Raw genomic sequence first — 24,025 nt, forward strand, 5'->3', positions numbered from 1 at the left:
ATTGTAAATCAGTTGTAAACAAGCAATATATATTTTCTTGAATATATTATATAGTGGTATATATTTGTTAAATAAGCAATTCTGTATACTCTTAATTAACCATTTAAATATTTTGTACAGATAAGTTTATTAAATATTTTATTGATATGTGCTTCTCTGCATTTTTCTTTAGAAACTTTTTTTTTTAATATTGGAAGTTGGGATCTTCAACTAGGAATATTTCTATTATTAGTTGGAGGTTTTTGCAAGAAAAATCCAACTCTATGTCAATTTATTCAGCACTTTTTCCCACAAGTGCTTTATTGCCGTCACTGGATTTTTCCTCCCTAAAACCTTGTGCATTAGGATACGCTTTTCTTACTTGGCATCTAAGGGACAGAGACAAGGAAAGTATCACCCAGGTGAAGTAGTGACAAAGATGTTTCGCTCTTTCAGGAATTCAACTTCTAAACCAGCCAGTTGTACAGGAAAGATAGATGTACAGTGGTTGTCAGGAAATGTATTTATTCAATAGATGCCTTCAGGACACAAAGGCAGTATATGGAGCATTTCCTTCCATTCCCCCCTCCCCCCACTCACTTTGTGAGGCAAGTTGGGCTGAGAGATGGACTTCAACTTGTTCTTTCTAGACCTAGTCCAAAACCTGAACCCTTACCTCACACTTTTAACCCCACCTTTCAGGCCCCCATTTCACAGCACATATCACTACGTTTTTGTTTTTTTGCTTTCAGGTCTGTGTTTGACCCCTGGCATCTGCTTGGACTAGTCCCTGCAGTTTTCTTGGCAGGTTTTTCAGAAGTGGTTTGCCCTTGCCTCCTTCCCAGGGCTGAGAAAGAGGGACCGGCCCAAAGTCAGCCAGCCAGCTTTGTGCCCAAGGTGGGACTAGAACTCACGGATTCCCAGTTTCTAGCCTTGTGCCTTAACCACTGCACCAAACTGGCTCTCTGCCATGTCACATTATGTCCAAATATAGCATATCAACTTCTGCATCCCCACTTAAGCATGCCTGTTGCATGTTGGGACTTGGGGAAGAAGCTGCTGTGAGTGCTTCTAGATCATCACGCTTCTAGACCAGCATTTTAGAAGATTGAAATAGAATGGATATCTCTGGGTAATGATGATGGAGAACGGTATTTCTTTTAGGATGGCCCAATCCTAATCCAGCTCTGTGTAGAGGCAAATACTTTTGATCGCTTTTGCCTAAACAAGTGCCTATGATTGAAATAGGATTTGCTTCCAAGTTAAGTTTGCTTGAGAATATTTCATAGTTTTTAAGTTTAGGGATTGTATTACAGCAGAAGTGAGTCCCGCTATGTTTACTGGGGTCCGTGACCTAATAAAGTGATTTCAAGATCCCAGTGTGAACATGCATTAAATCCTCTGTAACTTAATTACATAGTTCAAGGCTTTAAAAAACTTACAAAAAATCTGATTGCTTCAATTTGGTCCTTATTTTGGATTCATTCCTGGATTCCAAAGAATTATAGATCCTCTCAGTTAAATGTATTTTGGACAACTAATTGAAATTAGTATTTCAGATTTTATTGCTATATTCATTCCCATAGTCAAACATTTTATTGCCTTAAAGGAGCAGCCAAAATGCCATTTCCACCCTTCTGCATTTTGGATACTAAAGCTGACAGAACTGATAACTGAATCTTATTTCCACATCAAAAGATAGCAGTGCACCAGCATGCATTACAGAATAGTGGTTTGTATGCTTGATGGACGCTGGATTGTGTAGCTGAGAAGGACTGCCTTTCTGCCTGCTCCATTGAGTATGGTTTTTCTCCACTGGCACTTACCTGTGTCAGAATGGGCTGGTGCTTGGACCAACCATTGCATAAGATAATGTCCATTCAACAGGTGGTAAGTCAGCTCTGGGGGTCCTCTGATTAAATGGGATCCTGGCCTTCTGCCTCCAGGTTCTATCAGGCTTCCAATGAGTAAGCATCACCTTCCTTACCACAGCAACTGTATGCTGAGGGAAGATAATAAGGTAGGGGAGGAGGTTTCCACTATCTGAGGTAATCACCTGTAGAGAGTAAGGAAGATGATCTTGATGGAGATACACAAGCACCATTGCCAGGGCCACGAGGGGTAAAACATATCTTAAGGACACAATAGGCAGATAATATTGGGAAGAGGCTCAGACAGACACCTCCCTAATTCACCTAAGTATAAGAAGGGGGAGGAGGGACAGCACAATCAGACTTGCAAGATCCTGTTAATACAGCCAATTTCAATAACTAGTTTTAGCCTTCCTGTGGAGTTGATTTCTTGGTCTGGTCTACCTATTAGGGCTGACATCACCTTGCTTGCCTAAGTATAAGGCCCATCTAGAAACAGCTGCTCCTACACCAGGCAATTTAGGCCAAGCTGTGTGCCACCATTCTTCCAAACTGCCTATATCCCACATTAGATTTCTATTTCAAACTTCTGTAAGGACATTCCTGTTATGGCAGCTGTCTCTATCCTCTTTCCTGGTATGTCCAAGTCTTGTTAGAAACCAGTCTCCTGGCTCATTTATTAGAATGAAATCAATGAAGAGGGTAACAAAATGAAAGAAGGACACCACCATAGATCCCCTTCTCCAAGTGTATGGGCAGCATTTTAGTATTTATTTCATCTTCACTGGGCTATGGAAGAGCGTTAAGACCTGGCTCTGCCAACTAGCTTGGGGATTCAATAGTGTTAGGCAGCCCTGGGGGTGGTTGGTGGCTTGAAGAAGCTCTCTCCGCCTTTTAATTTTTCTCTTAACTTTCTTGTATTTCTTGTACTTTTATAATGGTTTTTATGACCTTTTATTTGTAAGCCGCCCAGAGTCACTTTCATAGTGAGATGGGCGGTGTATAAATTTAATAAAGTAAATCTTCAGTCTGCTGCCAGTGTTTTTTATAACATACAATATGGAAAGGCCCCCTCCTCTCTCCCCGTCAAGGATAGAATAAAATATCTCAGTGTCTGAAGAAGAAAATCCAAATGGTGATGAAATGACTAGGAAGAACCAAATACACAGCAAATGTAAGAAATGTTCACCTGAGGAGTTCTCTTTATCAAGCAAGGTTAAAGAGCCCATGTCGACTGCCAACACTTCTTGGCTATGCCTTCTTTCATGCAAGGACAATGGCCTTCTCCCTCCATGGTTCCATTGTATACATGAGTTGTCCTGCTCCATAAATTCTGCACAATCACTGCTTAAAGCCACTGCCACTTTTGGGAATCACTCTATATTCCCACTCTATAGCTTTCTCTTTCAGGGTTATCTACTGCTTTAATTACTCTTGGTCACTAGGAGACTCTCGGTGGGTTCTTACGTTGCCTAAATTCCAATAAAGAGGCTTTGGGGCTCACAGTAATCCCAAGTCTTAACTTGACCCTGTGACCCTGAAAGTAAAGTGAGTCTCCAGGGTACAAGCAGGTTTTTATCATTCCACATAAAGTGTTAAGCAACTTTACTAACAGCCACATTCTTCACTTCTATGTTATTCAAACAAAGTGTTTTGTAATGGAAAAAATTGAATAGGAGGAAGATGAGAATGGAATTGTAAATGGAAATACAAATGCTAAATTATCTATTGGTCATACCTTTTGTTGTGTGGATGTATAGCCAGAGACGAATATTTAGAAATCTTACAGCTATGCGCTGGATATGGAAAGTCTGGTTCATCATGTGCAGAATGTACAGCCTTTCTACCATGTGGATAACATTTCTCACCCAATTTATTATAATCAGGAATTGTGTAAAGGAAACCAAGAGCTGAAGTTTTATTTATTTATTTGAGTTACAACCTGCCTTTTGTTCAGGAGCTTGAGGCAGCATATAGGACACTTCCTTCTTTATTTTCCCCCACATCAACAGCAACCCTGTCAGGTAGGATGGGCTGAGGGAGACTGACTGCCCAAAGTCACCCAGTGAGGTTCTGTGGCTGAGGATGGACTTGAACAAAGTCCATGGGTCTCCTTACCGCTTCTTCACCAAGTTTTATCTGAAAACTCACAAGCAGGTTAGGATAAGCAATTATCCAACCCTGTTATTTTACCCCAGCAGTTGATGATCAATTCTCTTTGAGTATGGAAATTCAGAAATTCCTTTATGAATTAGTATAATTCCATTTTACATGGATATGTATCAAGACTGGGCAAATCCTTAGAATGAGCAGAAAGGATAAAACGTACCAGTTTTGGAATCATTAAAGCCACTGTATCTTTTGCAAGACTCCCCCCTACTCTGCCCCATACACACACACACGTGCACATACAATCCATCCGCTTTGTAAGGTGCCCAGGGAAGCTTCAACCCAGGAAAAAGACCTGACTATTTCAGTGATTCAAAAACGGGTGCTTCTCTTTCAAAGGATTTGCCCAGCCCTCATCTGTACTAGCAGGTTTAATTGAACAGTTGCTCTGCTTCAGGCCAACCAAATTTACAGAGTTCCAAGTTTTGGCTTCTCCAATGGTGTATTTTTTGTTCTATCTGCAAAGAATGGAACATGAGAGCATTTCTTCAGGAACCGGAAATGTGCAAGTGAAACACAAGGGAGAACCTAGAAGATGTGTTGGAGATGTTTTTTTCTTACCATTTTTGCTGGGCACTCCCAATGCAAACCCCTTTTATTTCCTGCAAACTGTTACGAACTGTTACAAATTTCCTTTCCTCCCTGCAAACATCTCTCCAACCTTACAAAGCAGTGAACAGTGTTGTGTTTACTTCCGAATAAACATAGGTAGAATCTGGCCGTAAAGCTGCACTCCTGATACTGTCTCTTGTTCAGTTTTATTTATTCCATTTAATTAAAAATTAAAAGGAGAAAGAACATTTATTAATTGCTTATCAATTTCAGTTTTCTACCATTGGGAGAACAGCACCCAGAAACAAAGATCAAAAGAGTATTTCAGATGCAGGAAGAAACAAGAAGCTAGCCATATTATTAATGAATGACAATTCTTAAGAGTAAACTAGTATTTTACATTAAGCAATTATCATAGTTTACAAAATTTGTTTAAATTAAGACAATCTCATATGCCCATGTGAAAACTACTAGTGAGACAAACATTTACGTTTCATGTAAAAGCAGGCAATGAATCCCTATGATTAAAACTGTGCTGGGAAATACTGCAATGGTTCCAAGATAGGCTTACTGAGATGAGTAGGACAAGCAAGGAGGACAGCAGCAAAATTAATAAGTATCACATTCTGGAAATAGGCTGTCACTGTTACAAATTGGTCAGACTTCATCGCATTAAGTGTCCCATGGTCTATTGCTGGGTGTTTTCAATTAAATATTGATTGTTAAAAGATCTGGACTTCCCTTTTGGTAGGTAACATAGTTACTACCAGGTTATAAATATTCCTCTGCCTGACCACATTTACACACAAAAGTATTGTAGGAATATATATTTTTTTAAGATCTACAAAACACTAGGATCAAATGAGACCACATAGAACAGAACACACAACCAAGTTATGCAAATATCAATACTCACACAGAATATTTTTTTACACTCCAAAAACCCTCCTTAAATTTTAGATACAATGCTAGTGATGCTTATGCCCACTTGGATTCCCAGCAATATTAATATCTGCCCAAGCAATATATATGCATACATAAATACATAGATCAGAACACTTAATACATCTACTGAAGTTCTATAATAGTTCAACAAGGTATCCTGCCAAGGCCCTGGGGCAAATATCTTGTGGCTCTGTCCACACACACACGTAACTGGATTGGGGGGATGGAGTTACATTGATATACTAACCCAGGCAATAGTGGAGTTACAGAAGGTTAGCTTTCACATGAAATGGTCTCAGGGTTGGTTTGGATTAAACTAACTTCCCCTGATCTGCTGTGTTGGGAGAACCTGCAAGAAAGAAATGCACAACTTTCCCTCTCTTCCTGCTACTGGCCCTCAGGCTAAATTAAGATTGTTTTGGATAGGCCACCCCTCCAATCCTTTTACTTTTTGCCCCTTGCAGCCACAAGGGTGGGATGAAGCAGGGTCAGAAGGGAATGGAGCTGGTTAAGCCTCTGTGCCCACCCTGCCTGCGATGGCTTCAATCATCAGATGAATCCTTCCCCGTATGATGAAAACAGCCACCATCAGCCTGTTGCCATCAAGCAGCAGACAGGGACAGCCTTCCGGGCACCTTTGCAATGCCTGGGCTTCCTGCCAAGATGGCTGCTCTCTTTGTTGTCTGCTACCAGCTCAATTTTTTCCTGAGGATGGGTGGGTGGGGGTTTGCATAGCACAGAACCAGCCAACCTGATCATCAAAACACAACTCCAAAGTTTGCAAAAATGTGAACCAAGTGACAAACAGCTTCCATTTTTTTCCTTGCTAACACAAGACAGTACCCTTCTCATCCTGGCCAGCAGCAGATAGCAGTGTTGTTGCAAATAGGGCTTCTTCCAAGAATGAAGTCCAGTTGTGCCCTGGGCTTTTTTCAGGGTGGGCAGAAAGCAGAAAAGGAGACAGATGCCTAGCACGTCCATGTACACAACTTTCCATCAGCCTCCCTTTACAATTACATGGCTACCTGGGTTTAGGCAATGGTCAAGATTAGGGAGACAAGGACAAGCATACAACATGGCATTTAGCGCAGGGTACTGACCTGAATTATTGGGCAGACAAATGAGAGAGCTGTTCCAGGATCAGCCTGCTTAAGCTTACGGGGCATAGGTAATCCCTAGCCTCTTTTTCCTCTCAAATTCCCAAAATATGAACAACAGTCTTAATGTACCTGCTTTTGTTTAAACAGAAAAATCACAAAAAAATGAAAAAAGGAGGTGAGGGTAATATTCCATACCCATTAGTGGCTATGCTAATTCAGAGTTGTATTTTTCTGCAGCCTTTGGTTGAGAAACAAATTAATAAAAATGGATCATGTCACCAAAGTTGTCTGTTCTAAAAACAGTTGTAAAATAACATATACCTCAGCAATTATTCTCACTGTCTGTGGCAAAAGGTTGTCCGTATATAGAAAACACCATTCCACAGGCTGGGTATTGAGGTATCAAGGGCTTCGAATGAAGTGGAGTGGACAAAATGCACACAAGTCTTTTTAACCTTTGCACAGCTCTAATCAATGTGCTCACATCTTTTTGAATAAGAAGTACACACTTTACAAATTCTTTGTTGGCCCTGATTGAGAGCAACATTGTTCTTTTTCTATTTCTGCACACCAACTATATCTCATCTGTCACAATGGAAGTGGAAATTTATTTAAGCAATAACCACATATTGCATAGTGTTGTGAAAAGAACAGCTATTTTGTAGTGATTTGCTATTCTAATATCATAGCCCTAAATTAGATGCCATTTTACCTTTCCCCCCAACTTTTGCACATGCCAGGAACATCATTTGAATGGTTTTAACAGTGAGTGACAGTAGATTCTAGCCATAACCACCTCGACAACAGTATGGGACACAATTATGGATGCAAGGCTATGGCAATGTTGTGGTACAATGAATGGTGTTGATGAGCAGACTGGGGTTTGTAAGTTGCAAGAGCTAAGTGTTTGATGCACCAATTCATGTAACATTGCAAGAGGCACCATGCTGGCTAGACACAGAATTAATGGCTGACTAATTCATTCATTTGGGTAGTCAAGATGGCACATGGGGGGTGGGTATCCTCTCATTTTATTTTTAACAACAACCCTGTGAGGTAGCTGAGCTGAGAGGTAGTCAGTGGCTGTAGAGGGAGGCAGATTCTGGCTTAAAGGAATCCAGGGGTCTCTACAGTTCAAGAGAGGACTTGAATCAAGGTGTCCAGTACCATAATCACAACATATGGTGGAGTAAGCAGTTGCAATAGTTTAAGTAGTGAATGAAAGGAACATTTCCACTTTTACCTCCACAGGAGCCTAAAATTGTACTGAATCACAGCCTACTATTTCAATGCTGTAATTGCAAACCTTTTGCAATCATCTTCATTCTTACCACCTTTTTCAGCATCATAATTCCAACAGGCCCACATTATCTTCCTCCTGTTTGATGACACCTTTTGGGGCTTAGCAAACATATTTACAAGGCGCTGTCAGCACAACGGCTAAGACTTCCGATGCTAGAAATAGCAAACCAAAAGAAATTAGTCTCAACCTGCCGTGCACCCAGGGAATACCTTTTAAGTAAGATATTGTGTCTTCTCCTCAGCTACACCTGAGCAATACAGGAGTGACATTAGGAACTGGAATAAAATACTCCAGTCTAGCATGCCCTTGTTAAGGGTTCTGGCCAACTAGCTGGCCAGGTCCTTTAATGCGTGCTTCATATATTCTTCTCCCCATTTTTTTGTCTCCACCACTAATGGCCAACCAATATTGTTAATCTGCAGAGAATGAGCAGACTTGCTTTCAGTTACATCATGGCACGGAAAATGTACCTTGCCCAACTGGTTTATGTGGCCCTGGTTTACAGCACAGATGTTGCTGCCTTTGTGTGAATACCTTACAGTTCTTGATAAAATGAGCTCCATGTGTTTACAGCCTTACCGCGGGTATTTGTTAGGAACCTTGTCAACAGGAATGTAGTTTGGGCCATCAGGTCAACACCAGAGCTTCCAGAAAAAAGCAAGCCATAATGCACAGACAAATTCAAGGCAAACCCAGCAAGGAACACTACACAGCTACAATACAGTCAATTCCTCCCACTATCTACTCTATCTCCATTATAGCTTGGAGAGATCATCCTGTACCCAGCCTATTATCATTTCAGCCATTTCTTTGCTGGCATCCAGCACAAAAGCATGGCGGATTCCTTTCTCACACAGTCGAATGTCTCCATCTGGAAACTCCATCTTCATCTCTTCATAGTACTGCAGAGGACACCATACATCGGCAGCTCCATAGTAAAAAGTCAGCTGAAATAAAAATAAAGAACTATCTTAAATGGAGGGTAGTGGGAAAAAAAAGACCAGAGATAATCCAATTATCAGACAGAAAACTAAGACATGGTCCAAGAATACTATCCAAATTCCAAGGACATTCAACAGCTTGAGCCTATACCACGATACCATAGTGGGATTATGAAACAACTTATGTATTAGAAATACCATAGAAAATAAATGTTGATGATCAGAATTCCTTCAATGAAGATTACTGAAGTTGTAAGACAACAACAACAACAGGCTCCAATCAAGAGAGGCTTACTGAGAATTATCGTACCACCTAGTAACCCAAAGTGATAGGCAAGGGTAGCCCTTTCTTTATGTTGCAGCACAGACTGACTTGGGATGATGTATATCCACAACCAGCAAGACAAGTGGAAGTGCAGTGGAATCTTTACATCTGTTGTCTATCCAATCTACAGGCAGAAATGTTTCCTCTGCCAGGGAAATCCAGGAGGTGTAGTCTTCCTGCTTCTTCAAGCTGGACGCAAAGCAAACACTTAGATGTACAATCTGGACCCTGAGGATCAATAGAATATGTTTCTAAGCAAGCAACTTAGAACGGGCTGTTGCACTTTCCAGTGCATTTGTTTTTTACTTTTAGGGCCAAATCAGACATCATACTAAATGCGTCACTTGGAATTCTGTTGGGTTTTTTTTTAAACGTTTAAATAAATAGCAGCTGCAGATAGGGAAGGATTTTCACTGGGATCTCAGCATGCAGGGAAGGAAGGTGAACCCTTTCCTCCAAAACAAGAACTGGGTGTCACAGCACAGAAAAGTGAACAAAGAAAATAGAGTAGACCCAGACTGCCCAAGGAAAACATCCTGACATCTTTTGCTTTGCTTGCAGGTTATCTCTATCTGTATACTGAAAAAACTTGTGAATTCCCTGTCATGAGTGCCGTTGAGCTAAAGTCATCAGCGCAATGGCACTCATGACAATGACAAGGAAATAGGTGAAGGGGTACAAGTTAAGTAGCCATCAACCCACAACGACTAACGGCTAACAAACAATAGCTAAACGGATCACGGAGCCACCCAAGCCATCAGCGGCAATACAACGGGGATCGCCCAGCTGAAAGCAATCAGCAGAAGAATGAAAACCTGAGGATGGGCGATCCTGGAAACCCTCAACCAATGGCAGGGCAACGCATGGGACAAAGGGGGGTGACGTGACCGAGAGCGAGGGGGCGCTGACCGGCGCGGGGTATTTAAACCCCGCACCGGCGCGCTCCTGTCACTCTCAGCTTTTTTCTACCAACGTTGTACCTACCCTGAAATAAACCAGAGCCTGCTTTGCAAACCAGTGTCTGAACGTTATTCAGAGGTAGGCAGCGCATGACATAAAGCTGAGAGTCATAAACTCAGCCTCGCCGAGCCCCACCGGACGACAACGAGCCGCGGGAGGAGTAGACGGCGAGAAGACCAGCAAGATGAGGCCGGAACGACGCGGGCAAGGAGGGCGAGCCGCGCGGCAAGAGACAGAGGAGGACCGACCGAGGCCAGAGGCACCGCGGACTCCCGGAGCCATGGACGCCCACCCCACCCGACCCGAGCCTCAGCTCCAACCCCAAGGGGAGATGGCGACGGAGGCAACCCGACCGCGGGAGGGAGCAGCACGACTTCCGAAACCAGCGGAGGACCCCGCGCCCCACATCGCACCCCAGCAACGGGCGTGGAGCGACAGCCCCACGATGCTCGACACGGAGGAGGACGACGGAGACACCCATCAGACGGAGGAGGAAGCGGACCCGCGGCGGAGGGACGATGAACCCCACCGGCAACCCACCCCCGAGGACGCGCCAACGGAACCGGCCCCAGCGGCGGCGCGGGCTGTGGACGAGGAGGCACGAGCTGAACTCGCGGCCATGCGGGCTCAGCTGACGGAACTCCGGACCATGCTCCAGGCGCTCATGCCCCCCGCGCCACCCAACGACGTCCCCGCACAAGCCCACACCCCGAGCGAAGCACCGAACCCACACGGGCCAGCGGAGAGCCAGCAGACGGCACAGGCGGCCGACACCACACCCCGGGAAGCGAGAGGCGGGGCCGCACAAAACGCCCGGTCCCCAAAGGACTTCCCCATCTTCTTCGATGGGACCCCCTCAAAACTCTCGTTTTTCGTGACCAACGCTAGGGAGTTCATGGGGAGGCACGGACACTCCTATGACTCCGAGGCCGACAAGATCGCCGCCGTGGCGATCAAACTCCAAGACAGGGCGGCGGACTGGTACGTCCAACTGTACGAGTCCAGCTCCCCCGCCCTCGCCACCTTCCCTGCTTTCATCAAAGAGATGAAAACCTACTTCGAAGACCCCCTAGCTAAAGTACGGGCGAAAAGCGCACTCCAGAGACTTAAACAGGGCACACGCACGGTCCCTGACTACGCCCTGGAGTTCAAAGCCCTCGCGGGAAAGGTCTGCGACTGGTCTGAGACCACCCTGCTGGAAATCTTCAAAAGGGGGCTCAACCGCGACGTTCTCCAATGGGCCCTCTACCGCGACGACCCAGAAACGTTACACGGGTGGATCCACCTCGCGGGGAAAGCCGAACACGCGCACCGCACCTTCCTGATGACAACCACGGAAGACACAAACTATGTCGGGAAAAAGGTACCCGCACCACACGGGGGGATGGCCGGCCCCATATACCCAAAAAAGAAGTTCAACCGGGAGCCCTGCGGGAGGTGTGGCAAATTAGGGCACAAGACGGCGGATTGCTTCGCCAACCGACCGCCGACCAGCGCGCCCAAGCCCGCCCCGAAAATTAGCCCCAAACCACCCAACCCGGGGCCGCCCCCTCACCGCCGAATGACCGTGGCCACAGCGACACCGGAAGAGGGCTGGGACGCTTACTGGGGGGAAGAGGACAATACCGACCCCGACCAGCCGGCGGGAAATGCTCCCCGCTTGCTCTGAGACGCGTGGCGAGGCAGGCGGTGGGACAACAACGCGGACCACCTCAACGAAACGACAAAAGCTCCATAATATTGGCAGCAATTCAACTCTCTGCCGGCAACGGAGCCACCACGGCCGCGGCACTAGTGGACTCGGGGTGCTCAAAAAACCTCATCCACCCCGACCTAGTCGCCAAACTCGACCTCCGCTGCTTCCCCCTCCCCACGCCGCTGGCATTCCACCAGCTGGACGGCTCTACAGCGGGAGGGAAACCAGCCACGCTACAAACCGAGCCGGTCACCCTGCAAATGGGCACTCACACCGAGCGCACATCGTTCGTAGTCACGCCCATCGGACGGCCCATTGCAGTCCTGGGGATGCCATGGCTCGCGAAAAACAACCCGCGGATCAACTGGGCGACCCGCACCTTCACATTCGGCGACGGCGAGTATCGAGCACCAGTACCAGCTGGCAAAAGCAACCCCACGGTAGGACGAGCGGAGGCGACCACACAAGACAATGCCGCTACCACAGCAGACCTACCAGAACAATACGCCGACTTCTCCGAAGTCTTCGGAGAGGCAGAAGCCGACCAACTACCCCCCCACCGCAAGACGGATTGCCGGATTGACCTACTGCCCGACGTCCCCTTACCTAGACCAAAGATTTATTCGATGACCCCGAAGGAGATGGCAACCCTCCGGGAGTTCATCGATAAAAACCTAGACAGGGGATTCATAGAGCCAGCATGCTCACCGGTCGGAGCCCCCGTCTTATTCCGGGAGAAGAAAGACGGGACCCTACGGCTCTGCACCGACTACCGGGGCCTAAACGCGGCTTCCCTGTCCAACAAATACCCCTTACCCCTGGTGAAGGACATGCTCGCCCACCTGTCCACGGGCAAAGTCTTTTCCAAATTGGACCTTCGCGAGGCGTACTATCGCATCCGAATCAGGGAGGGGGACGAATGGAAGACGGCGTTTAACTGCCCCCTAGGCGCGTTCCAGTACAAGGTACTGCCCTTCGGACTCGCGGGGGCCCCTGGGGTGTTCATGCAGCTCATCAATGAGGTACTGCATGAACATCTGTTTAAAGGGGTCCTGGTCTACATCGACGACGTCCTCATTTACACAAAAACGCACGAGGAACACGTAACCTTAGTCAGGCAAGTCCTCGACAAGCTCAGAAGGGCGCAGCTCTATGCAAAGCCTACAAAGTGCGAGTTTCACAAAGAGCGCCTAGACTATTTGGGGTATCGAATCTCCGGGGACGGCATCGAAATGGACCCCGCAAAAGTCGAAGCGGTGCTAAACTGGGAGCGGCCCCGCAACAGACGGCAACTACAGAGCTTCCTGGGATTCGCGAATTTCTACAGGTCATTCGCCCGGGGGTTCGCTGAGATAGCCCTCCCCTTAACGGACCTCCTCAAAACCAAAGGGGTGGGGGACACCCGACGCGCCAAGAACCCAGGCACAGTGCTGAATTGGACTCCCGCGTGCCAGACCGCATTCGACAAGCTGAAAGCGCTGTTCACGACGGAGCCAATCCTCGCGCACCCGGACCCAGAACGGCCGTTCGTGGTCCAAGCCGACGCCTCAGACTTCTCCCTGGGAGCCATCCTGCTACAAAAAGACTCCACGGGGCTCCTGAAACCATGCGCCTACCTGTCAAGGAAGTTCTCTGAGACAGAGAGGCGATGGCACGTCTGGGAGAAAGAAGCCTTCGCGGTGAAATCGGCACTAGAGACGTGGCGACACCTACTCGAGGGAGCCACCCAACCATTCGAGGTCTGGACGGACCACCGGAACCTCGAGGCCCTACGAACGCCTAGACGCCTTAGCCCAAAACAGGTCCGATGGGCCCAATTCTTCAGCCGCTTTGATTTCCAACTGAAGTTCATGCCGGGCAAGAAGAACTTCCTGGCCGACGCCCTCTCCCGGCTGCCCCAAGACGAAGAGCCCGCCCCAGACACCATTGGGACGGTCCTATCCGCCTCGCAACTGGGGATGGCCGTGACCACCCGAAGCGGCACACGGAGGCAGCTCGACGCTACGGCGCAGCCGACGGCGGGACAACCGGCGACGGAAAGAAGCCAACCGCAACTACCAGGGGGAATGCGCAAGGACCTCGCCGCCGCCCTCAAAACCGACCCCTGGTTCCTGGCAAACCCCGACAAGGTAACGATGGCGCAAGACCTAGCATGGGGGGAAGGCAGAATCTACGTCCCGGACTCGCAACGCCAGGCGATCTTGCATAGGTCACACGACGCCAAGCAAGCGGGACACTTTGGGTTCCTCAAGACCCTACACCTCACACGGCGCCAATTCTGGTGGCCCGCGCTCAGGCGAGACGTAAAAACCTACGTGGCGTCCTGCCCAACGTGCGCTAGGGCCAAACGGGCACCAGGCAAACCCGCGGGGCTACTGCAACGGGTGGCAGAACCCTCCCGCCCATGGGAGGAAATCTCTATGGATTTTATAGTGGACCTCCCACCCAGCCAGAAGAAAACGGCTATTTGGGTGGTGAAGGACTACTTCTCAAAGCAGGCCCACTTCATCCCCTGCACGTCGGTCCCATCCTCACAACAACTAGCCAAACTCTTCCTCATCCACGTGTACAGGCTACACGGATGTCCCGCACGTGTGGTGACCGACAGGGGCACACAGTTCACCTCCAAATTCTGGCGGGCCTTCCTGAAGCTGACGGGGACCCAACAGGCCCTATCTACGGCTTGGCATCCGCAGACGGACGGAGCCACTGAGGTTCTTAATGCCACCTTAGAGCAATTTATACGATCATATACGAACTACCACCAAGACGACTGGGCTGAACTGCTCCCGTTCGCCGAAGTCGCATACAATAACGCCGTCCACACGAGCACGGGGAAAACCCCGTTCGAAGTAGTCTCGGGGCGCGACTTCGTCCCCATCCCGGAGCTACCTCAACCCCCGGAACCCCAGGTGGACGCCAGCGACTGGGGACGGAAGATCGCGGAAGCATGGCCAGTAATCACGGCGGCGCTAAAGGAGGCACAGGCTGCTTACAAAGAGCAGGCCGACAAGCACCGGCGCCTACAACCGACGTTCCAGGCGGGGGATATGGCCTATCTCTCCACCAAGTTCCTAAAGTCAACCCAACCCTCGAAAAAACTGGGGCCTAAGTACATCGGGCCGTTCCGAGTCACGCAAATAGTGAACCCGGTAGCAATACGCCTGGACCTGCCACACAACCTCCGGAGGCTCCACCCGGTGTTCCACACCAGCCTCCTAAAACCGGCAACCACCTCCCGATGGCACCCAAGCACGCCACAGCCCGCACCGCTCATGATCGACGGGCAACACCACTTCGAGATAAGGGACATCCTCGACTCCCGCAAGCAACGAGGAACCCTACACTATCTGGTCAGGTGGAAACACTTCCCCCACCCGGAATGGGTGGCGGCGCACAACGTTAACGCGCCTGACCTGACCAGAGCATTTCACCGGGCATACCCCGACAAACCGCAACCAAGGTCAGCAAAACCAAACCCCCCCCCGCAGGCCTCCCCCCGCCTCCCGTGCCCCAAGGGAAAGGGCCCCCCCCAAGCCCGCGACTTGGGTGGACCTTCCCCCCCCCGGGACTCACTCCCCCCGCCCCGGGCCCACGGGGTGGTGACAAACGATCGCCAGCACCCTCCCCCCGCCCCCCGGCCGCGGGGGAGTGGCAAGCAAGTCAACAGGGCAACCTGGGGGCAACGCCCAAGAGACACAACAAAGGCGACGCACTCTAAATAAGAAAAGAAGGGCCCTACCTGGAGCTGAGAAGCACCCGACCAGCCACGCCTCTCGCCTCGCCGAACTGAGCCAAACAAACAGGGTGTGGCTGGAGCATGCGCACGCCAGGTCAGAACCCGAGCGTGCGCACCATGGACACACCCTGGGAAGGCACGTGGTAGAGGGAGGAGCAAAGGGAGGGGCGACAACTACTCCGGCGGGAACTTTGAAGAAAAAAAAAAAAAAAAAAAAAAAGGGCCTTTTGACAGCTCCATGGGGAAAACCCAGAAACCCGGGGGAGAACACTATTCGGAAAGGGGGCAGTATGTCATGAGTGCCGTTGAGCTAAAGTCATCAGCGCAATGGCACTCATGACAATGACAAGGAAATAGGTGAAGGGGTACAAGTTAAGTAGCCATCAACCCACAACGACTAACGGCTAACAAACAATAGCTAAACGGATCACGGAGCCACCCAAGCCATCAGCGGCAATACAACGGGGATCGCCCAGCTGAAAGCAATCAGCAGAAGAATGAAAACCTGAGGATGGGCGATCCTGGAAACCCTCAACCAATGGCAGGGCAACGCATGGGACAAAGGGGGGTGACGTGACCGAGAGCGAGGGGGCGCTGACCGGCGCGGGGTATTTAAACCCCGCACCGGCGCGCTCCTGTCACTCTCAGCTTTTTTCTACCAACGTTGTACCTACCCTGAAATAAACCAGAGCCTGCTTTGCAAACCAGTGTCTGAACGTTATTCAGAGGTAGGCAGCGCATGACATTCCCTGACCTTGATACACTTCACCACCAACAGAAGCCGTGCTACATATTACTTTAAAAAGGCAAGTGTCTTCTTCTTTCTGGATTGTATAGATACTGCAGAATATGGTCTCTGTATTTTTCATTGCTTATGCTTTGGTTCATCTGATCCCATCACTACACTGGTCCCTGACGTATAGCTATAAACTTTTAGGACATTTTTTGGGTGACCAGTTTCTACTTCATGTTGTTGGTTGTCTTTCCTGTACTGAGGCACCCAGTTCATGCTGTATATTTAGGTGAGTGTTCCCTTTTGCACTACTGACCTCTTCACTACCATAGGTAAAGGTAAAGGTTTCCCTTGACGTAAAGTCCAGTCGTGTCCGAGTCTAGGGGGCGGTGCTCATCTCCGTTTCTAAGCCGTTAGAGCCGGCGTTGTCCGTAGACCCGTCCGTGGTCATGTGGCCGGCATGACGACACAGAACGCCGTTACCTTCCCGCCAAAGCGGTACCTATTGATCTACTCACATTTGCATGTTTTCGAACTGCTAGGTGAGCAGGAGCTGGGACTAGCAACAGGAGCTCACCCCGTTGCGCGGATTCGAACCGCCGACCTTCCGATCGGCAAGTTCAGCAGCGCAGCAGTTTAACCCGCAGTGCCACCGCGTCCCGTTCCACTTCACTACCATAGTCCTAACAAAAACTACCTTTTTATTTGACTTATATCCCACCTTTTGTACAGGAGCACAAGGTGACACACAATGAGTCCATCCTCCTATTTCCCCCCACAACACCACCTGTGAGGTGGGTTGGGCTGAGAGAGAGTGACTGGCCCAAAGTCAACTATTCAGCTTCCAAAGATGAAACAGGATTGGAACTAAGGTTCTAGTTGACCACCTTGACCACCATACCACACTGGCTCTCTGGCTCAGATTAGGATCAGGAAGATTTTCAACACAATTCAAACAGCTTCAATTAATACTCCTTCTCTCCAAGCACTGTGGTAATAAAAACAAAATGAAACACCCTATTCTTTCCCTCCTCCCTCCTCCTCCTCCTCCTCCTATTCCTGCTGCTGTTTGGTCATTAGAGCTAGAAATAATGGCTGAAGCGGATGGTAGTTCAAATCTAGCACCATCGTGAAGGGCCCTAGATTCTGTATCTTTGTTCCTAGAGCACAAAATAATTAGGACTGGAATATGGTTAAGGAAATTTTACATTTACACATTGGTTGAAAATTAAACCCTGTTAGAAACCCCTCTCTAGTGTATACTGTTACCATAATAATTATAACTCAGTTCAATATTCTGTACTATGTATATTAATTATCATTATCACCACCACCCCAATTTAACCTTAGTAAGCTTTACTGATCTTGTATCATCAATACATTTAAAAAAACAAAAGAGCAAAATCTTCAAAGAGCAAATTATCCCTCAAAGTCTTGTAAAGTGAAACTATGCACAATATGATGGCAGATAGTTGAGACTGTTATCAACAGGATGTTTTAACATTTCTAAGAAAGTAACTATTTTCTTCAGTGATCCTATTGCCATTAAAACTAGGACATCTCAAGAAAGTGACAGTCCCTAACAAAAACATGTTGTTAAAAACATGTCGCTAAATAAATCATTCTGCCTGTTATGTGGTTGCCAAAGATCCCATATAGAAAAAAAACCCCTAAATGTCTGAGAAACACAGATCTCAATGCTTTCAGTTCAGATGCAAAAACTCATAGCAGTAGAATCATGCTAGATGAATTAGACCTTGTGACCAAATATATTTTCAAAACAGTGCTCAAATGGGCCTATGTATAATTCAGACATAAATTCAGACAAAAGAACCGTTCTGCCTATGGCAACATTTGCCATTAAAAAAGCCTGGGAGAGCCAAATATGGCCCTATTGCCATCTCACTCAATAAAAAAAACGTACTCTTCCAAGTTTTTCATCCTTGGATCTACTTTTTAACTCAAATATTGGTGGTGGGGTAGGGGGTATGTTGAGTTTCTTATATCACTATTTCTCTTACCTCCTTGTCTCTCTCTCTCTCTCTCTCTTTTCCCATATCTTTATCATTAACCAAAAGGTATTATTGCTGAGGTATACATGCCTTGTGTGGCACAGAGTGGTAGGCAGCAGTATTGCAACCGCAACTCTCCCCACGACCCGGGTTTGATTCCAGTGGAAGCTGGATTCTTGGGTAGCTGACTCAGGTCGACTCAGCCTTCCATCCTTCCAAGGTCGGTAAAATGAACACCCGGCTTGCTGGGAAAGGTGACGACTGGGGAAGGCAATGGCAAACCACCTCGCTCTATAGTCTGCCAAGAAAATGTCACAAAAGCAGCATTCCCCCCAAAGGGTGTCATGTTCATCGTTTCAATGTTCTGTATACATCGTAACGTTTCTCATGTCACTTTTCTAACCCGTGTTTGTGGGTTGGAAATTTCCAGCCGTGTCAGGCTGTAATCTGCTTACTGCAACTGTGGAATGTATGTTTGGGTTAGTGAGTCTGTTCAAGGTTACTTTCTCAGGCCGATGTGGGTAACGGTTGCTAACACCTGGGAGGGGGTGGTTGCTAGGAGGGAGGAAGGGCGGGGCTGGTTTTGAAGTGAGGGTTTTTAGTTTGTATTTGGCGCGCTTTTGCTCATTCTCAGCTTTCTTCGTATTTGCATACTATTCTTTCAATAAATCAGTTTTCATAAAGAATTCCCTTGTGAGACTGAGTATGTCAGAATAGGCAATCATTACAAAGGGTCAGACATGACTCAGTGCTTGTACAGGGGACCTTTCACTATTATTGCTGAGAGGAAGGCCCACTTGGTCTAACACCTCATAAAACAGGCATTGTTAGCTGGGGGGTAGCCAACAATCTTATGAAAAGTTGGGTGAAATTTGATTTTTGAAGCACTACCAAAGAAATTACCGCTTTCATTTCCCTGTGGGTTTTTTTCCCCTTCTTCATCCCCCAAAAGTAATGGTCATCAAAGAAATCTATTGCCCCTACTTTGGGTTTTAGATTTAAGGCATTATCAGTTGGATGCAAGCTGAAGTGTTATTAACCTCCAAATACTTCCAACGTAAGTGCCCTATTACTATTAACTAAGAATGATAGGAGTTGTAGTCCAATGGCCCTCGAGCTACATCAAGATGGCAGAAGCTAATGTAAAATATTCATATCACTTCTGCTTCTTTTCACTGTGTTGCCTTGGTTTTTATGTGTGTTAGAGATTCTATTATTATTTTAATGTTGATCACGGATATTTTAAAGATTGTACATTCCTGTAAAAAAGGTAATCCTATGGGATTTCAGTGGGGGATGGGTGGATAGACAGACTGACAGATAGGAGAGAGAGTCTTCCTTGATCACCCGCTCCCAAAATGGAGAGATGTATGGTAAGGTGATCTTGCCACACAGCTGATTTAGTGTGCAACTAAAGGGTAATGTGATTAACTATTACAAAATTCATACCTTAGCTTCAAATACTGAAATCTCTTGAACTGTAATTTTATAAGGAAACTTACTTTAAAACCTAACATTCCTTTGTTCATTAATGCTGTATTGTGAGATGAATCCATTCTACTTTGGGCTTAATAATATGTGCTGAAATTTGACCAGAATATTCATTATTGAACAATACAGTACGTACATTTAGTCTAAGGGAAGTGGATCTATAGAAGCCTTCCCTAACTTGGTGGCCTACATACGTCCTTGACTTTCCAGCCACTATGGCCAAATTTCCATGAATTACGGAAGCTGAAGTCCAACGCATCTGGAGGCCACCAGGTTAAGGAAGGCTGATCTACAGGACTTTGCAAATTTGGATTGTGTAAGTGAACCTATTTGTGAGACCTTCTTCTGAAGTGAGCTATTAAAAGCCCATCTTAGTGGTTAAAGGTAACCTAAGAAACCACACTTAGCGTAACACCCTTTGCTTTATTTTCTGCTTTCCAGCAGCTCAGTTTCTCCCTACCTTTCAATTCTATTACTGAGATTTGGTCACAAAAGGACAAAAGTGGCATTACTATGTGGGCCAAAGCATGGTTAAATGCTACATGTAGCAAAATCCTCATGTGCAGCTTTTTAAACTTTGGACTTCAGCAACAGACGGTCCAAAAAACATTTGAGACCTGCCCAAATGAAAGGTGTTCCTGGCTGCAGAAAGTGTTTTAGACTTATTCATACCGTGTATTTGAAGGATTTTCCAAATTGGAGGCAAGTAATTTACTCTGGCTGGTGGAAGAAAGTCTGTTCTTGTAGTGTCTTCCATACTGCTGCTTTCCAGATTATGAATCTTTCAAGGGCAATAACTATTAGACTGCTATGGACAGCTTTGGACATTGGATTAAAAAAAACCCTGGGCAATATTAGACAAGCTGTTTCAACAAAACCAACTCAAAATTGGTTTTGGCTGCTTCAGTGGGCAATTTTCTTTATGCTGGTATAATGAAGCAGCCTGTGATGGAAAAGAAAAGAACAAGGTTAAGTTAGAGGGAGGAGGTAGGAGAAGGGCTTCTTCCAAAGGCATTTTGACTTAAAATGCTGTATAGCAAAACACTTCATCTTTATGAATGACCTCAGACCAAGGCCCAATAAAATTCCTCCTACATAGTTAGTTGCTTGCACATGCAGGACTTTGGCACTTGCAGACAGCCTCACCCCTCTTCTTTCATTGGCTGCTTATTATAGGAACATAGGAAGTTGTTTCACATTGAGTCAAACCATTCATTTATGTGGCCCAATACAGGGGTCAACAGCATGGCATAGGGCCTGGTTATTTGAGCGACTGCCTATCTCCTGTGGTGTCTTCCCAGTCAATTTAAGCTGACAGGGTTGGCACGCTCTGGGTTGTTTTGATTAAACAATGCCATCCTTCAGAATCTAGGAAATGCACCTTTCTCTGTTGCAGCACCTGCCATCAAGAATGAGGTTCCCTGGGATTTGTGTGGCTCACACCCTGCTGGTGTTCTGGAGGGCTACAAAAACCTGGTTGTTCTCCCAGACCTTGGGCTAGGGTAGTTGGTGCCCCCCTTGCTGGGTTGGTGGGATGTTTTGGGTCTGCTGAGTTCACTATCTTGCTCTTCTTACTTCTTTTTCTTTTGTTCCAGTTGGTTTTGTCATCTCTTGTTTCCATTATATTGCTTTTAGAGTCAGGCGGCATCAAACTGAGCAAACAAACCTTTCCAGGTGCTGGATACCATTTTGTGATTTTGCACAAAAGGGTGGGCATAGAAAGTTAGTAGACAAACAAACAAATGCCAATGTTCCATGAGATTTTTGCATTTATCCCTGAGATGGAAATCCAGTATCTCATAAAAATTTGCCACTCATGTGACATTTGGAACATTTGACAACACTTATTTAAAAATAATACATATTTGTATTTAATTTTGAAATTCTGTGGTGATATTATAGGCACCCATATTAGGGATGTTGTGGGTCCTTTGGCACTTGAAGATGTTACATTGCAAAGCCATGGCCAACATAGACTAACAAGGGTTTTCCAAAGTTTCAGAGTGGAATCCTTCCCAGGAATTGAATCTGGTACAAAGCACATTTCATTACTACATTGCATTGAGGGTTACTTCTAAAGTTGTCTCAAAATGTTTGTGCTTGAAGTTTTTTTTTTTCCCCAAAAGGAGGAAACTAAAAAATAAATAAATCATAAGACTGTGATGTGGACCTAGGCATTTGTATTCCAATGTATTTGACCTGACCTGACCTGACTTGACTTTTCTATTCAGCTCCAATCAGATGCAGTATTTCTCAACCTTGGTAACTTTAAGATGTATGGACTTCAACTCCCAGAATTCTGGGACTTGAAGTCCACACATCTTAAAGTTGCCAAAGTTGAGAAACAGTAGAATACTGCAAATGCTAGGTTTAAAAAGTATGTAACAACAGACAACAATATAATGATAATGGTGCTAAACAACAAGGGTAAGTCCCAAACTTAACATTTCCCAAATGCTCTCTCCCAGAGACAGGTTGTTACCTCCTTGCAAGTAACTCATCTAAGAGGGATTAGTATATATGCAAGTTATTCCATAGGAAGGGCACCATTATTGGTTCTAGACAGAAAGTTTACCTTCAATATTCACAATGACAAAATATTTATTTACTTCTTTACTAGCGAAGATTATGGAGACAAAGTTGAGAGGCCTTCATACGTTTCACACTGTGCATACATAGTATGATCTATCTAAATTTGTACCTTTAGTTACCATACATGACATCGGGGGTGGGGGTGGGGGTTAAACCATATACATTATGAGCAACAGCAGATTGGATATACGTGCATATTGCTAATTTCAAATTATTTCCATGTTCCTTATGAAATGGCACCTTGCTGGCCATTCAGTGGGCTGGGTTTCCATTGAATGACTGCAAGAAAAAGCCTCAAGTTTGTGAAGCAGTGAATGTCTCACATTAATTATTTCAAATTTTCCGTTTGTCACAATTTGTCTAGATTAGATAAGCTAAACCTCTGTTAGGAGAAATCAGTAATTGGACTACAACGGTCTGCTTCTTACTAAGAACCTTCTTACTGAGAACCTTTTGAACAGTTTCTGATTTTAAACCAAATGGTATGTTAATATATGTCCCAAGTCCCCTTACACGTTACCACCGGTGGGTGTGGGGCATCCAACTTTTAAAAGAACCATATTTCCTGTTACTGTTTGATTAGTACTAATAATGCTATAAAATTGGGCATGGAAAGACAGGAATAATTTAGCGTCTCTTCTCTCACATCCACCAATGCACAGCATGCAAACTGAGTCCAGAAATAACCTTCTTCTTCTACAGCAGCTGGCACAGGTAGATGTTAAGACTGATTTTACACTTACGATCGCACTGACAGAAGCACCATGGGTTTTTCAAACTGACAGCTTACCAACTCTACAGCAACTTGGACCCTAGTTCTTGTAAATTTCCAGCCCTTTGGTAGTCAGAACTACTTTTTACTGTCAGTACACTTCTGGTTTAACACTCTGTCAATTCAAATTTGTCCCCTAATTTTCACATTCCCAGTCCTTTGAAGTCATTCAAAGGAAGAATTTTGAATTTTTTAAAAAATGGTTTTCATCTACTCATTATGTTTTCATCTACTCTGCTATGTATCTGTAACTTTGCCCCACCTTTTAAAAATTGAGTGTCCCTTTTTCAAAATGCAAAGGCAGAGAGTAAACAGAGGTTTTCAAAGGAAGTCCCCAAGTGCAAAAGCTCCGGTTGGATAGTCCAGATAAACTGAGGGAAATAGCTTAAAACACCTGCAAGAGATTTGTTGCTTGCCATAGTCCTAACACAAAGCACAAGTCAAATTCTGTTCTTTGCAGCTTAGAAGTTTGGAACTGCAGAAATCTGTATCTGAATCCGTATCTATATACTTATATCTATATCTATCTATGAAATTAATAACAATAACAATAACAACAATAAAATAAATATAAAATCTTTTATGCTTTGTTTTTAGCCTAACTGGCATATAAGGAAGAGTACAAATTTTATTTAAAATACTTAAATTAAACCAGTGAAGAATGAAATGTTTCACAGTAACAGTGCAGCCAAAGAATCTGAGCAAGCAAATTCTGATCTTGACTCCACCTGCAAAGGTTTTTCAGAGCTATAGGAAGGGAATTTTCCAGCCTTTATGATTGGTCAAAGAAACTCTCTGTCCTAAGTTAATGCTCTCTGTATTTCCAGGAACATCTAATGATAGTA

At 45.8% G+C, this 24,025-nt stretch overlaps 1 protein-coding gene across 1 annotated transcript in view; it reads right to left on the minus strand.

Moving 5' to 3' along the window:
* The window catches only part of LDAH (lipid droplet associated hydrolase), a 554,138-nt gene that overhangs the window by 428,632 nt on the left and 101,481 nt on the right, over positions 1–24,025 (minus strand). Inside the window, exon 7 of the mRNA XM_063315097.1 lies at positions 8,369–8,866. Within this exon, the coding sequence (XP_063171167.1) occupies positions 8,675–8,866 (192 nt within the window). The 3' untranslated portion in view covers positions 8,369–8,674. The remainder of the gene's footprint in view (positions 1–8,368; positions 8,867–24,025) is intronic.

Source organism: Candoia aspera, chromosome 1, assembly GCF_035149785.1.
Source record: "Candoia aspera isolate rCanAsp1 chromosome 1, rCanAsp1.hap2, whole genome shotgun sequence".
Lineage (NCBI taxonomy): Eukaryota > Metazoa > Chordata > Lepidosauria > Squamata > Boidae > Candoia > Candoia aspera.